We start from the raw sequence: 16,446 nt of genomic DNA on the forward strand, positions 1-16,446 counted from the left end.
CAGTTACGTATTGCTCAGTTGAAATCTTTAACTACAAGTTTCTGAAGGTTAATACGAACTCATGACTAGTGAGTGCAAAATTTTCGGAAAAACAAAAGCAATTAGGAAAAATAAACTCTTTGAAGTCTCAGCCAAATAAAGCATCGGATATAATGCCACAATCAACAATTTATCAAGAAAAGAATTGTCATTAATAAACATCAAAATAAAAATGATATGCCATCAGAGCACAAGGCAAGATAATAAACAAAAAGTAATGAACCAAGGATAAATACATAATGCTAATATATGAGGAAGAAAATATACACCAGCATAAACTTAAACCATACCCTATTATGCTGGAACTGGAAAGATGCCAGAAGTTCATAAAAATGTAAAATGCCCAAAAAGAAATCTGAATCATAGGTTGTTTCGAATGGTTGAAGCACAACCTAACAAGACAAGAAATTAGAAGTTGATTAAGTACAAACAATGATTTGGAGATAACCTAGCCGCCTAAATGTCATTCAACAAAGAACACATACAAACAAGAATATATAACACAATACCTTGACTGATTTTTTGTCTGAATTAGGTATTTTAACATGTATACCAACAAAAGCTGGAACATCCTTCAATAAATCCCCTTGAAATAACTCCTGCAAACTTTGTAAAAAAATCAGAAAGTGGAATGACTAGCACAAAGGAAAACCATGGATATGATGAATCTCAGTTATGAGTTTAAAGTGACCTGTTCACAAGCTAATATGGCACTCTCATCATGTGGGTTGATTATTTTCAGCGAGTTAATCAAGGCAACAATAGAAGCTGAACCATCCCAATATTTACATTCAGCACTGATTCCACCAAATACGAATTCCGCTGTTTTCCTGCCAGATATCCTAAACGAATAAGTGGCAAAAATAGATTAGACTGTGAAGCTAAAAAAAAACCTAAATTGGCAAGATCTTTATTAGAAACAATCATGAAAGCACGTATAGGAATTCAACTAAAATTACATCAATACAGGTGACAAGAAAGAAGGCTATATATTAGCACAATTTTGCAAAAATTTCTTCAAATGTTAGAGATCATACCATTCCTTATGTCTGTCCATCACAAAAGCCTCTTCATGTGAAATTAAGTTCAATTGTCCACAACAGAAAATGATTATTATTACTTCTGTTGCGTAATATTTTGTTAATAACATAATTAAGAAGTTACATAGTTCGAGATTAAAACAGCCTTTTTCTAAGATGGGGACAGCAGATTGGCCATTATAAGGGATGGGGACCCACCCACTCCAGCAAACTCCCAATCCAAACCCAACCGTACACTCCCAAATCCCACACCCATTGTCCAGTTAAACACACCATCCACCATCCCCCTTCACTCTAATTCATTGACACAAACCCTTCCCTTGAGATCTATAACCCAGGTAGATCAACTGGAGCATAAAATGGATGGAAGTAAATTTTGCAAGAGGGATATTATTCTTCAATGGAAATTATAGGAAAAATGGCCATCCATTAGGTAGCTAATTAGAAAATCACCATCAACTAATTCATGGAAATATTTAGTAAATAGAAATTTTCTTAACAAAATCCATAATTCATAATACTAGTCAAAATCAACAACAGTGAATTATCCAAACATTAAGCACCCTTCATCATGGTAATTATGCATGAAGCATATGGTAGTTGAAGTTAGGTCTGAAGGAGGGATGCACTTACTTGCTACCAATTGAAGCAACAACTTGATTTATATTGGACTTGAGTGAAACTAAACAAAAACCATCCCTCTCAGTGGAGTCATCATTAACAGTAAGCATTGGATGAAATTCAGCTGCCTCATAGATATCCTGTGAAAAATGAATGAATAAAAGTCTAAACATTAAGTACCCTTTATAACATAAAAAAATGATAAGTACCTTAATGATATCATCTGAAATAACACCAGCAAATGAATTGGAATCAGCAGTTCCACCAGCACCAAGCATGCCAAGGGACAACCAATTTAACCATCCTCGAGCTCTGCCATATGAACGTTCACTATTGAATTGCTTGTCCTCACTGGATATAGGATCAGTTGCTCCAGATTTAGAGTTTTTTGAGTTCAAGTGAAGCTCCTGCATCAATTGAATTGATCACAACCCACAGACAACTCAGATATTACTAAAGTTATTCAACCAATGATCATAAGAATAAAAGCAATGTTATCCAGCCAAATAACATGAAAACCTTGCAAAATATTATAGTTAAATGACCACACCACATGGGTTCCATGCTTCTTATTGGGACAGGCCTTGTTCATAGTGAAGGGGAGAGCCACTTATCCAATCTTTGATGTACAAGGACAATGAAATTTCCAACACATAAACAATCAGGAATATACATCATTTTAAGATCAACAATTGAAGTCATCTTCTCCATTAAACCTTTGATCTTTCCTAAGCTCTCTTAGCCCAATATTTAATATCAATTCTGCCACTTATAACAAAAATTGATGAAAGATTCACAAATAGAAGCAATTTGTTTTTCACAAGGAACACTGAACAATCTTCATTACTAATCTTATATGTTCCTGTACTGCAACTCAAGTTACTCAACTCTACAAGCATCCGCAAGTTTTGTTTCTTAATAATATAATAATTACATACATAAAGCATAGAAGGTCAATTGGTCAAATCACATACAATTCATGGATTTACTCTTTTCGTTTTAAGGAATGTTAAAATTGCTTAAAAACTTGTCTAGAACTTGCCCTATGAATCATGAGTAAGTACATGTGAAAGCTTCAACTGTGTTTCTAACTTAAAGTAAATACACACTCTACAAATTCAGTATTGCTTACAGTTAACCTAAAACCTAACTTTTCTAGAATGGATCACCCAGTGGGTTATGCAATCTATTTGACCGTTGTTCGATTACTGTAAAGTGGTTCCAAGGCGATAATCAAGCGCAGGTTAATATACTAACCAAAATTTAACTAAAATCCATTATACTTCGAGATACCTGCAACTGCTGCTCAGCAATAGATCTGTAGCTCAGGATATCATCAATATCGCATTCTTTATCCATCTTATCCAGCTCTTCCAGAATATCTTTATCTACAAGCTTGGGGAAAACAGTGGAAACAAGGCAACTGTATCTTCAATTTCAGAAGAAAAAATGGTTGACAAACATTTAAGAATATTTGATAACATAGTGGTTAGCACAGAAAAGGACCTTCGAACATACAATTACAATAAAAACTTGATACAACAACAGCAATGTAGCTAAATAATTAAAAACCATAAGCCAAATTCATTTCTACCCATAAATGGAATTTATATGATAATCTCTGCATAGCTTCTGAAGAGCTTTGAATCCCAAAACTTGGGGGTTGTTGCAACTAGACCAAATAAAGGACATTAATATACAAACCGCCAGCATCACATGATCTAGTTTCTGGTCAAGACTCACAAATTCAAATATTGTTTTAAATCATATAAATTTCTAATTAAAAAAAAAAATCCAATTTCATAAGACCATAGCCTGAATAGAAATTTCATAACCTTCAAATATCAGTGTTTATCAACTATGTGTTCACTAAACATACACAAAAAGCAGCTGTCACAATTCAATTCTCAACCAGCATTCAGGAATAATCACCAAGGATGATAAAACAATATGAAAGGTAACAAAAATGTGAAGCTGAAAAGGATGTTCGTCAAGGAAATTTTGGGCAAAAAAGAAATTCTCATGAACCTTTTAGACAAGAGAGGTAATGAAAAATATGTGAATTTTTCACCTGATCTAGCTGGAGTAGTTCAAGTTTTCTTCTGTATAGGTCCACATATTTCCGGCGGTCGTTTCTGCATTAAAATATTCATAATTAAAAATCTAAGATTGGAAAGTATGTTGTTGGTGAGACAATCATGAAAAGTGGAACTCTAATAAATCTAAAACTTTTCAATAACCCACACAGAAACAGACTAATTTGGCACTAGGTCCTTACTAAATTTCATCAATAATATTCTACAATAGGATAGAATTCAAAAAATCTATGACAGACGATTATCTGCTAACCTGTGAGCATGTTAGTTTGAAAAAGTCAGCAGCGTGTGTAACCAAAAATAGCTAAGGCATGAAGCAATCAAATGCCAGTATAGACAAAAATAAAGAACTTACATTCGTCTCCCAAAGTTGGTCCATGAAGTCTTCTGCAATTTCCGATGAACATCTGCCAATACAGATTTCAGTGCATACTGCCACCACATCCTCTGCCAACCATTACTCTTTTCCAATAAAGATTTATAAAGGGGCCGATATCGTCCATACCTGTGGACAGTCAAAGGAAAGTTGAGCTGCAACACAATAGAAGAAAATAGTTTCAACCATAGAATGGGATAAACTTATAAAGGCAGTTAACATCATGGTCAAAGGAGAACTTAAGTAAGAACCAAGAGGCTGTATGCAGAAGGACCGGCTTCAAGACAGTAACCAGGCATACAACCAGAAGTTTCATGAAAGTTCAAACACTACATCCCAGTGATCGATGCAGTAGATTGATTGAAGAAAAATGGTTTCTTTTTCGAACTAAATGAAACAAATTCTTGGAAGAATTGGCCATACAGCAGATTGGCAATGAGAAATCAACCACCAAGAAGATGGCAAGTATAAGGATGAAAAAAATCAATTAATCACCAATCTCAAAAGGAAAAGCAGATGCTTCAAATAAAGCTATGGTCATAAATATGATCATAACATGGTCATTAAGCTATCATTATTAGGCATAGCATAGTTTGAATTTTGAAACTTCAATTAAATGTGAAACATCAAAGTCCTAATTATTTGTTCTCATAATAACATTTGAGAGGACTGAAGATGCAAAATTTTAGGTAACATGCAGTCATCTAAGCTTTCAGGAGCCTTGTATTGACAACCACAACTACAGAAAAATTTAAATTCAATCAGTTCAACAGTATTGGTTATCGGTTAATCTGACACCATTACTACCAAATACATCAAATAAATATAATCTGTATCATATTTCTAACCCACACTGTGAATTTTAAGTCTCTGCCCCAATATTTGCATCTTATTCCATCTACAGTCCACTCCACCACACCCCAGATCACCATGAATTCTATGTCTCTGTCCCAATACTTGCATCTTAGTCCATCTACTGTCCACTCCACACCCAGCTATAATCAGTTACCTTGCTACTAGGGTTTCCATCATTCTGACCACTCAAACACCTCCCACTTTCCCTTTGTATCTTTGTTTGCTTCTAATCTTAATCCCACAGTCACAAAACCTGTGCATCTTTTATCACATTGAATCGGGAAAATGAAAGAATACTCCAATAAGTTCAATGTGGAGAATCTGTGATTCTGTAGCACTTCAGAAGTCAATGTATAGAAATATGTTCAATTCAAATGTAGAGCTACAAATATTTGATAGCTGGATTTGGGTCTATATTCATATACCTTTCCATATTGAGAGATTAGCAACAGATGGATTTCTGAAAATTTCAGGAAAATGGATATTGATACAGATTTAGGTATACGTCAATCATATCAAAACTAGAATACATATGTTTGCATGTGTCCCTCTAACAACATTCAATAATCACTGGGTCAATTCTAGTGGATAACAAGTCTGCATTATGCTAACAAGCCAAGTATCTCAAGGTGGCTTCAGTGGCCTAAATGTGGTGGATATGGATTGTAATTAATTGATCAGAACAATAAAGAGTTAGCCATCTTCCAATAAACTAACAAAGTAACACATGTGAGAAAAGCATTGGAATCCAGTTCTTAGACTCTCAGTTATATGCAAGTCACATGAGTTTTGAAGTTCTATGCAAGAATTATGAATCATGATGGAAACATTAGGAAGTGCACAGACGTCTTGTTTTAGTAGTACAGTAATTACTTGTCAGATATACATCAGTAAGAAACACCATCAAGCAGACTATGTACAGATGACATGCATCTGAGTCCAAAGGTTGTAAGTGGAATCAATGCGAAGCACAACTACATATTCATGGACATTCAATGAAATCCATAATATTCCAAAAAGCATAACAATATTGCCAAAGAAAAGAAATTTATAATGAGTACTTTTCTCGTAGCCTGCACACTGTGAAGTAATCCCAGAGACTCAGAATTTGTTGCAACTGGATCTCATTCAAAGATATGATCTATGGATAAAAAAGAATAATAAGAGAATGGTAATACAAACAAACCACTAATTTGAGAACATGCAGAGATAATTAAGCAATTTGTAGCAACAAACCAAAGAATTCAGCTCAGCATTGACAGCATATTGAGGAGTGCCATCACTCTTTCCGGCTTTATTTACCTATATGAAGCAATACATTGACAACTGATATAAGTGCAAGCTTACATAGAAACCGCAATGGGAAAGAAGGTTAAATTACAAAGAAGAAGAAAAAAGTTATTTTAACATGAAGAGAGAAGCAATTGTGTACCAGCAGAGACACAGTTACATCGAATGGGCCTACTAAATAGTCAAAACCCTCAAAATCTAACTTTACATCGCAATATAATTGAGCATTGCCTGCATCATTCAGTGACAAATTTTGGTCTCCTCCAAGTGTACAATAAAGTGCAAGATTTGAGATCTCAATTATCTTGGAGACTTGACTGCCTCTTGACTTCCCCGCAGTGGATCTGGTCAACAAAAGTGAATAAGAATAAACAATGTTCTATGCACTAACATGCTATTTACATTATCAGGAGGCAATCATAGGCAATAAATCTTTGTATCTTTCTTGAATGGACCCCATGGATAAAAAATATACAAAATCAAATCAAATAATAAACCCCACACCAGAGTTCAACAAGTTGGGCAAACAACTTGGGCTTCCATGATTTCAGTTAATAAGTTGAATAAGTATATATTTCAGAAAAATTAGCAACTGCTGAAGCAAGGAGTAAGATAAATGAAGCTTCACTGAAATATTCATAAAGAGAGGCTTAAAATCATTAAAACATAATCTGACCAAGTTCAAATGATCAAGAGCATGGAAACAAATTTAGGGACTTACATGGTAGAAAGATGCCTCCGTGAATCAGTCATAATAGTGAGACCAGAAAACCTTAAACCAAAAACAAACTGGTTCTGAAAAGCAAACAGAAAGCAGAAAACTCAATGACTGAGAAATGATAAGGAGTAAAATAATAAAACTTGCTTTAGCCATTACTAGAAAAGGGGAAATTATGAAAGTCAAATAATAACATTTTAAAGACATAGATCCATGATGTCGACTTTGAAGTGGTATCATAAGAATGGAACACAATACCAGGGCAATATGTGAATCTATGTATATCATATGAACATTTCGAACTGAAACTTGGATGTTGTCAAGAATCTGTGGATAGAGTAGTAGTCTGTGTTAGCTTGTAAACAATAACAGAAACTAGAGTATAGCAGTAATTGACAAATACAAACGTGCTTTCAGAAATTGATGGTAAGCTGAAGGTAAACATTACCTTTGCAGAAATATAAGAAATAAATGATGGACCAGCTTGATTATCTGCAAAAATTTCCAAACAAAACACAACCACCAAACATTAAGACAAATAAAATATATGAGAGAATTCACACAAGAACAAGCTGGACAGATTGGAAAACTATAGTTGTTGCTTTAACACCTATAAAAATGTTTATGTAGCAATCAATGCTAAAATTCACAATGGCCGCAGAACTTTTATGATAATTAGAGGCAAAGTAGATATAATTCTTAGATCATGACAAACAACCACAGATAACATTAAGTATTCCTTGTGTTTCCAGTACAAGATGGCAGCTAATTGCATTCAACCACATGGATATGTATAACAAGAGACAAAAAATAAAAATAAAAATAATTTAAGTGTCAGACTAGCAGTAATATCATCATCGAGCCATCATATCTAATTTAATATTAAAGGACAATTTCACCAATCTATATGTTTACAACAGCAATAAAATGTCATTGAGACCAATAACAGCTAGAGATAATGAGCAATGCTGAATGATTAGCATTTACAGAGAAATGGGCCATTAACCTATAAAAATTTCACATCTAAGAAGATGGGCATGGCTGATAATATCTAAATGATGTAACAGCATGTTAAAGTAAAGAGGAAAAAGAGCAGCAGGAGGCCATGTTCCAAGCGTGATAAGGAATAAGCCCAAGCTTACTACATCAATACCCAATCTGAAAGAGTGTCAGAAGCAGACATTGAATAGAGCATGTTACAGGAACAAGTAACCAAAAAACAATTCCCCCCTCCCCCCAAAAAAAAAAAGCACATGATACACGAGTGAAAAAGAATGTTTCAAGATTGCTACATCAATGCTAGGATCTAAAAGAATGTCAGATGCAAAATAAGAATCGAAATGGCAGGTTAGACAATACCAGGAACTAATTTTGCCCAAGAAGTTCAAATTTTAAAATTATTGATAATATTAATAAGACAAACATAACTAGGGTATAACTTCTAAGAGATGAAAGAGCACCGGATACACGTTTAGACAACTTTGCAAGTTCCACTGCATTAAGTTTAGCCATTTTTCCAGCCAGTTCCCTTTTTTCAACTGATTCTGAACTCCACTGAAATGTTGAATATCACAGAATCAAAAACTACAAGTTGTCATTCTAACACAATTCATTAGGATTTTCAAGTGAACGTTTTAAAAAAAACTAATTGGATTTATGTTTATCAAGGCATACCTCATGATCCTCTCTTTGACAAGCACAAATGACGACATCCTCCAATACAATAATGATAGGGTCCCAACCTAGCTTCTTCCAAGGAATTCTGATGCTTAGTTTCCCGACATGTCCTATAAAACCAAATCAAAAATTTTTCTCTTTCACAATGAAACAAAACACTTTGAGAGGAAAAATTAGGAGTACAAATAATTAAAATACATAAAAAAATAAATAAAAAAATAAAAAACAGCATAAATTATTTTAGTTCTGGACTTAAAGCACCAATAAGCACAATGGGTCAAACAGTAGTGATAGTAAATAACAATTAACGTTGATCCACGAGTATGACCAATCAGATAGATCAATGGAATTTCTGGTCAAAAAACACAAATTTGCTCATCAATTATTTTATTTGGTCTACACCCCATTCATAGAAAGTAATCCCCTCTCATCTCTACAAGAAAATAACAATTTACCATCATCCATTTTGAACTCTACACTAGCCATTTTGACCTGGAACAGTTTAAATTGGTGTAAGCCATAACAAAGTTGCATAAGCAACATATAGCAATCAATACATGATCAAAAACCTAAAGAACATAGAGCTCAGAAATTATTTTTTAAAAGTTAATTGACTCAATTTTGAAAAGTTGCTAAAAATGGAAAGGAAGCATCTGAAAAGTATCTTGTAAAACATTAAAACATATTATTGACTAAAACCTTGTTAGGCATTCATACATCAACCAACTGCAAAAAGGAATCTTAGGAAACATACCATTTTTTAATGTGAAGGGCAATTGTAGATAGTCAAAAGCTTCAAGAATAAGCTCCACTTTCTCAAGTAATACTTCTTCTGCAACACAAAACAAAAAGCATATTCTCCAAATATTTAGATAATATGGCAAAAATTAGAGCCAAGCCGCCTCTCTTTTACAAATGTGTTCCATGCAAGATGAGTGCTATATTCCACATGAATATGTTGTACAGAAATAAACAAGTATTCATCAATATTGCTAGATACATATGAAAGGTATTTACAACTATGAACCAATGCTTACGCAGCTAATGTATAATCTTAATATTAGATTAACTTGATCCCAACACTGAGGAAGGCACAAGGCCACTTATTGAAAATGGCAAAAATGCACTGAAAATAACATGACCAGATTATTTCAAGAAACTTTAAGATTTAAAATCGTGTTCACTGAACTAAAGAAATAAAAAAAAAAAAAACCAAAGGACTGGTGCTCATCACTTTCAAGAAAACAGAGGTCTCAAAAACTAATGCAAAGATCATATAAAAGATGTCAAATACTCCACAAGGTAAAGAAGGAAAGTTACAAGGGAAGGACCAACTCAACATTCACAGCAAAATCAAACACAAGATAAGGTCATTCTTCAAGATTACAAGAAGTTCAAAAACACAAGCAAGAACCCAAGTGATCCTGATTCCTCAATATTACCCTCAAGTTCAGGGAGAAGTTTTAAACTGATGCAAAGACCCAAGAAAATACCAAATACTAGCAAAATAATAAAAAGAGGGCCACATTCAGTGCAAACAAATAAGAACTAAAATCATTGACACGATTGCAAGAATTTCAAAAAGCAAAAACACACACGCATAAAAATAAAAGACAATTCGATGGAAATATGCAAGAAAATAAATTCCAAACACCGCAAAGGTCTAAAAGAACTGGATTCGCTTACACACTGCCCAAATATTCTCAGCCGAAATCAATCACTAACAAAGATCATTCTTCAACATAACCAAGAAAATAAGAATCAAAGAATCAAATACTAAATACTCAGAGAGAACAACCGTTCCATATGCCGATCTTGAGCTGCTCCTTCTGGATGCCCTTGATGTAGCGACCGAGGTAGCCGGCGATCACTTGGCTCACCACCCCCTCGAACATTGCGAGAGACCAAAACTCCAAACCCTAGCCTCCCCTTCGATTCTTGAAGATCAAAGGCACCAAGCTCTCATGACGACTAGCGAGCGAACGAGAGAGAGAGAGAGAGAGAAACAGCAAAGCAGAGAATGAAAGGGTCTATATATATACAGGTCTGGCTTCGGGGACAAGTTAAGCATTTTTCACCAGAGACACGTTGAGCTAAGATACGGTTCAGGATCTCGGTTTACTTCGGTTTAGATGTATTTCAAATGAACCGGTTTGATCCAACGGTTGACATCCTTTTCAGTGATCTTTCACCATGATGAGAATTGATTTTGGTTTCCTTAATTAATATATGAATTCAAAATTATGCAACTTTTAAATTTCAAAGTTCTTATACACTTGCTCCCAATATACTATTCCGTTTGTTTGTTCACTAAAACAAAAAACTTTTAAATTTCAAATAAGAGTTTTTAGTTTTATGCCACGAGAAATTATAAAAAAATATATATAGCTTTTTTTAAAAAAAGTAAAAATTCCATCAAAATAGAGTTTACACAAGACAGTCCTTAAATGATATTGATTAATATGTAAATTTTAAATAATTTAGTCATTAACATGCAATAATGAAAGTTCAAAACAAGAAAACTCATAGTAAAATTAATGGTTCAGAAGTTAATCTACAAAAATTCTTGGTAGAAGGATACAAAGATTTAACTAACTAAAGCTTCTACACTACTAATATACATAAATACATCACAATAACAAAACAACTACTATTAATGATAAATTTTGGATATTTAGAAAGAAGAGTGCCAAACAGCTCCATCACCCTCTCCACAGCGCTGGTGAACCTCCTCCATTCTCTCTACTGACTTGCAAATGCCACTGCAACTCCAATCAAAGGATGCTGCACAGGGATTACCAGCTTGTGCTTTCCATTCACAGTCTGTCCATCAACACAAACATCTTCAGATAAATAAACCCGATAAAAAAAATTTCTTTTTTTCTTATTAAGCTACTACATATAATTGCCAAAGGAGTTCAAAAATGTCAGAAATCATGCAGTTGTGACTTTAATGTAGTTCATCTTCAATCCAATTTTTCCCAAGTTTTGATGTATATATAAACAATGCAAAATGACATAGTATTGAAATGATATCTAAATAACAAGTAGAATTATGGAGAAAAGAAATTACCTGGTGGAGTCCCACAACAGAGGCTCCTTTCATCTATATGCTCGACGTCGAGGCCAATGAACCAGGAACCCAAAGAAACATCTTCATTCGCGAACTTGTGCAATATATGCCTGCAAAATGATTGTTACAAGCATTAGACTGGTGTTTTGTTGTTATACAAGCTTGATGTGAAAACATACCGATTGACTGATATGAAGGTAGCCAAGTCTTTCGATATGGCATACAATTGTCCGGTGGCATGTCGGAAGTATTTGTTGCCTTCCTCTCCAAACTTCCAGTATTCTGGTTCATGATACTTGACTCCTCTGCACAAATAGACCAACTATTATTAGTATGCTGAGGATATATAGAGATTAACCATCTGCAAAAAATGGAAGAGGATGCAGGCTTTACTGCTTCGAAAGAACGGGTCCAGACTTCATACAGCCAATATAAACACGAGGTTTGGACCTGTATCGACTTAGAATAGAACCAATTGTACCTGTTAACAAGCACCATTGTTGTCAACTTGATTTTCTATATCATTGATGCCATATATCAGCAATTAAAGAAACAAACAAATAACTTCATTGAGTAGCTAACCGAGATTGACATGAACATCATCGTCCACCTTCACATAAAACTCAGCATCCCAATTTGCCACTGCAGTTGAGAAATATATCTGAGTTTTTGAAGATAACTCGTGATACCCTTCAACATGATCCTGCCAGAAAACGATTTCATTTATGGATGAATGAAGAACATGGTTTATTGCATTAATAATGCGAAATGGTTCTATATGAAACTGTAGAAAAGTTATTTGCTCCAGGGCCCTGCAGGAATCAAGGAGTTCAGAGATATACCAGCCTGAGGAAGTCCTGATGCTGTTCTTCTTCTGCATCTATGGCACGGTCCAAAACACCACCAGCGGTCGCACTACAAGAAGCAAAGGTCTCTCCATGGATTAAAACAGTGGAAAAATTCCAAGCAAAAATACATTATTTGTTTATTTTGATACCTATGGCCAATAACAAACCGCATGACAATTCCCTTATCTTCCTCAAGCTTTCTTAACTTTTCTCCTGGCAATGGAAGTATACATTAGCAATGGGATGCACACCGAATAAGAGAAAAAAAAATCGAAGAACACAAGTGATACCTCGAGGCATCCAAGTCTCCCTTATCGAATCTCTACGTTTCCTGCTACTAAAAGCAGTTATAATTCCCATGACAAAGAAAACTTTTGGACGCTCATTGGACATATCTCCACCAGTTTTTGTTGGCATTGGAGATTTGTTTGCCTGTGAAGCTCTAGCTGCTGCTAGTTGCATCTCAAGATTAGATATAGTACGATCTAGTGACCTGGAATACAAGAACCATGCAAAATTGTTTACACTGCCTGGGCAACTTTGATCTCAGTGCTCACACTCAATAAAGTAACCAACCCCCCAAAAAAGGAGGTTTAACAAAATTTACAAAACTTAAAATTATTATAGTATAGAAGAAAAGAACCACTTTCAATGGGGAGACATGCTTACATAATCACATCATGCGTTTGAGAAACTTGATCAAGAATATCATCATTTTGGAAAGAAGCCTCCTGAAAGACCAAACACATGGTTAAGACACATTTATAAACCTAATGCAACAACTTAGATATATCACATGCTACTTATGTCTCACATAAACATTCAATAACTCTTGGAGGCATCTGCAATTAACTTACCTTCTTCTCACAGTTTATGTGAACTTCAGAGTTTCCCCTCTGATACCTGTCCGCCTTCTCACTTGCTTTAACCAGATCAGGCACACTCCAAACTCTGCAAAGAGAAATTAATAAACAGAGATATTATACTGTAGACCTTTTCCTGTGTGCGTGGGAGCGTGTGTGTGTGTGTATGGGTAAGTTTACATATGCATATTTAATGGAGCTGCTATAAACCAGGCTTTCCAGAAATTGAGTTTATAGTCTCCACTTTGATATGTGGTAGCAAAACTACAACAATTATTTGAAAAAGTAGCATAACATTACTGAGGAACTTGAACAGCAAAATTCCTGCTGGGCAGAAAACAGCAAAACATTGAAAGATAGACTCTATTATTGCATACATGATTGTTTATCCAATCCTCACCCACAGTAAATGTTTGCCTTTTAGAGAGGGAACATACTCACTTTGTTTTGAATATAAGAATCTATTATCAAGATGCCACATTCAAAACATCCTTTCTTCTATAATTTCCTCTTAATCATCAGGAATTTTAAGCATTCAAAGCTTATCACATAGAGAGCTTCAAACTAACCTAAAAACACAAACAATTGCAAAACTCATCAGCGGAAATGCTTGAGAAACAAATTCTAAATTTCAATAATCAGCATTGTTTTCCACTTCAGATATCCTCAAAGAGGCTATTGAAAAGCGTTTACTGAGCACTCCGAAATGAATATTTTTTGTCTCAAGAATACAGGTAATGTGCCACCAAAGCTTCAAGGAACAAACATAAATGTCCATAAGCAATTGCATGAGTAGTCATCAGCATCAACTTCATGAAGTCCAGGTTCATATAACTTCTTCACTGAAGAATGAAAACTTGAACATATGCATGGTTAAATTCTACGACTTGCCAACTCCACCCAAGCAACATCTATATCCTCCAAACCACTCAATTTGTCTATCCAAGCTTGAAGAAAAAACAAGCTTCTCACTCAATTCACAGTTAAAAAAAAAAACTATCTTAAACAAAATCTTAGTTGCCCAGCAAACTGCCCCAATATTAAGTTTTGCATTTCCAACAATTAAAACGCGCCTATATACCACCATTGCACGTTGCATATAAGATTATAGGGCATAAAAGGTCCTTTCAGAGAGAGAGAAGCCAACAACTAGAACACTCCAGTCACAGGAACAACCTTGAACCCCCAACACTTCCTCGAATGCCAATAAAATGCACCATCAAAAGCAACAACTATATACCCAGAAAACACAAACTTTTTGAAGAAAAAACCAACCACAATCCAAGGAAAAAAGGATCCCAACGCCTAAAATCCAAACGAATCAAGAGCCAGAAGACAACAGCATTAACATCCCAATCGAGGAGATTGCAGCATAAAAACCCAGAAAATAACACAAAAACAAAGAAATGCGCAACCTATTGACAACGAGGACGCCCAGAGAGAAGCAGGACACACAGAGAAAGAACACCCATCTCGCCGAGACCCCTCCTGCAACCTTCTGGTGCCTCCCAGCCCACACCGCCCCCATCGAACCAAAAGAACACCAAAAAACCAAACTTTTTAGCCAGCTAAACTAAGCAAACGCATCGATCACATCGTCCGCCATTGGAGAAGATCGAAAAGCTTCGAACTTTGGAATTCGACGTATAAATTTACGGGATTTTGGTGCTCTTCTTCTGCTCGCTTTGGTTGAAAAGCAGGCCTTGGGAATGGCGGAGTTGCGTTTAATTTGGGAATTAATAGAAATTTGGAAGTATTTGTACGGTGGGACCGTGAAATGACTAAAATGCCCCTATAGTATAGAGAGTGCTTTTTATTTATTTATTTATTTATTTATTTATTTATTTATTTATTTATTTTGGCTTGTGCTTTTTGGGAAAGTGGGATCCAACTTAGAATATACATCCATATTTGCTATTTATTTATTTATTTCTATTATCTAGTATGTAGGGTTTTATACTTTATAATTTGAAGAAAAAGGGTTTAAGGCATAATGACTAAAAAGCCCTTGCTTTAAGATGCATTATTCCACTTTAGTCACCGGTCAAGCTTAAGATATTTAACTGAATTGACAGAAACGTCCTTTAATTGTACCATATATGTTTTGAATAGTTTTATTTATGAAACTTGAAACTGACTAATTATTAAAAACGATTAATTCAAATATCTGTTTTTATAAGAAATGCTTTTTACCAATTAAAATTAAATATTTTAAAAAAAAATGTTTAGTTAATAGATATTTGTTAACATTAATATTAATCCCAATAAAATGATTAATTAAATTATTAAATCTTATAAAAAATAAAATTAGCGGAGTAAATAAGAGGTGTTTGGTAGGAAGAAGTGAGTAACTCCACCAACCAAATAGTTTGAGCTCTAATAAATTCTGAGATTTGTTTTTTTAAAGATTTGAGCATATATATATATATATATAAACATATATATATATATATTATTAATAGATGACAAGCAAAATTTTATTTAAGAGAATAGTGGTGCAGTGACTCCATATATGTTAATTACTCAAAAATAGTTTATTAATAACTTGTATTTAAAAAAAACCAATAATAATGATAAAAAATAATAATGAATGAGTGTTCAAAATGACAAAAATAACCTCTAAAAACAATCTCATTGTATGTATGATCAGTGTTTTTGGGTTGTGTAGAGAATAGTGGTGCAGTGATCACTGTTCATCATTTTGTTTACTTTTGCGTGTTTTCGTTGCATCTGCATGCGCTTATTTGGAAGCTTTTTAAAGCTTCATAAGATCCACTGAACTTTTAATTTTATTTTCAACTGTTATTATTATTTATTATTATCATTATTTATTACTATTATTATTTATTAGTGGGAAGAGCCTTAAAATGCAAGGCATCTCCAAAGAGAACTACTTTTTTATATTCATTATTATGTTGTTTGGGTTCAACCTTTTTTTTCACATATACAT

At 34.3% G+C, this 16,446-nt stretch overlaps 2 protein-coding genes across 2 annotated transcripts; both read right to left on the minus strand.

Annotated features, from left to right (window-relative positions):
• Positions 1-14: 14 nt before the first annotated feature.
• Positions 15-10,697, minus strand: LOC120272159 (vacuolar protein sorting-associated protein 13-like). Its single transcript, XM_039278921.1, has 19 exons — positions 10,511-10,697; positions 9,467-9,544; positions 8,710-8,822; positions 8,496-8,589; positions 7,484-7,527; positions 7,294-7,362; positions 7,039-7,112; positions 6,460-6,661; positions 6,264-6,329; positions 6,089-6,168; positions 4,152-4,301; positions 3,772-3,835; positions 2,994-3,095; positions 1,910-2,107; positions 1,713-1,840; positions 731-881; positions 549-638; positions 330-431; positions 15-41 (listed from the first exon to the last, which is right to left on the minus strand). The coding sequence occupies exons 1-19, from the start codon at positions 10,605-10,607 to the stop codon at positions 15-17; spliced, it is 1,929 nt and encodes a 642-aa protein (XP_039134855.1). The 5' UTR covers positions 10,608-10,697.
• Positions 10,698-11,219: 522 nt separating this feature from the next.
• On the minus strand, positions 11,220-15,207 carry LOC120271441 (beta-1,6-galactosyltransferase GALT31A). The gene is made up of 11 exons (XM_039278120.1): positions 14,912-15,207; positions 13,491-13,584; positions 13,303-13,364; positions 12,924-13,126; positions 12,783-12,846; positions 12,628-12,700; positions 12,368-12,488; positions 12,179-12,266; positions 11,965-12,090; positions 11,786-11,895; positions 11,220-11,535 (listed from the first exon to the last, which is right to left on the minus strand). Exons 1-11 carry the CDS (start codon positions 15,022-15,024, stop codon positions 11,387-11,389), a joined length of 1,203 nt encoding a protein of 400 aa, XP_039134054.1. The 5' UTR covers positions 15,025-15,207; the 3' UTR covers positions 11,220-11,386.
• Between the last annotated feature and the right edge of the window lie 1,239 nt (positions 15,208-16,446).

The sequence above is a fragment of the Dioscorea cayenensis genome, chromosome 11 (genome assembly GCF_009730915.1).
Source record: "Dioscorea cayenensis subsp. rotundata cultivar TDr96_F1 chromosome 11, TDr96_F1_v2_PseudoChromosome.rev07_lg8_w22 25.fasta, whole genome shotgun sequence".
NCBI classification, from domain to species: Eukaryota; Viridiplantae; Streptophyta; class Magnoliopsida; order Dioscoreales; family Dioscoreaceae; genus Dioscorea; species Dioscorea cayenensis.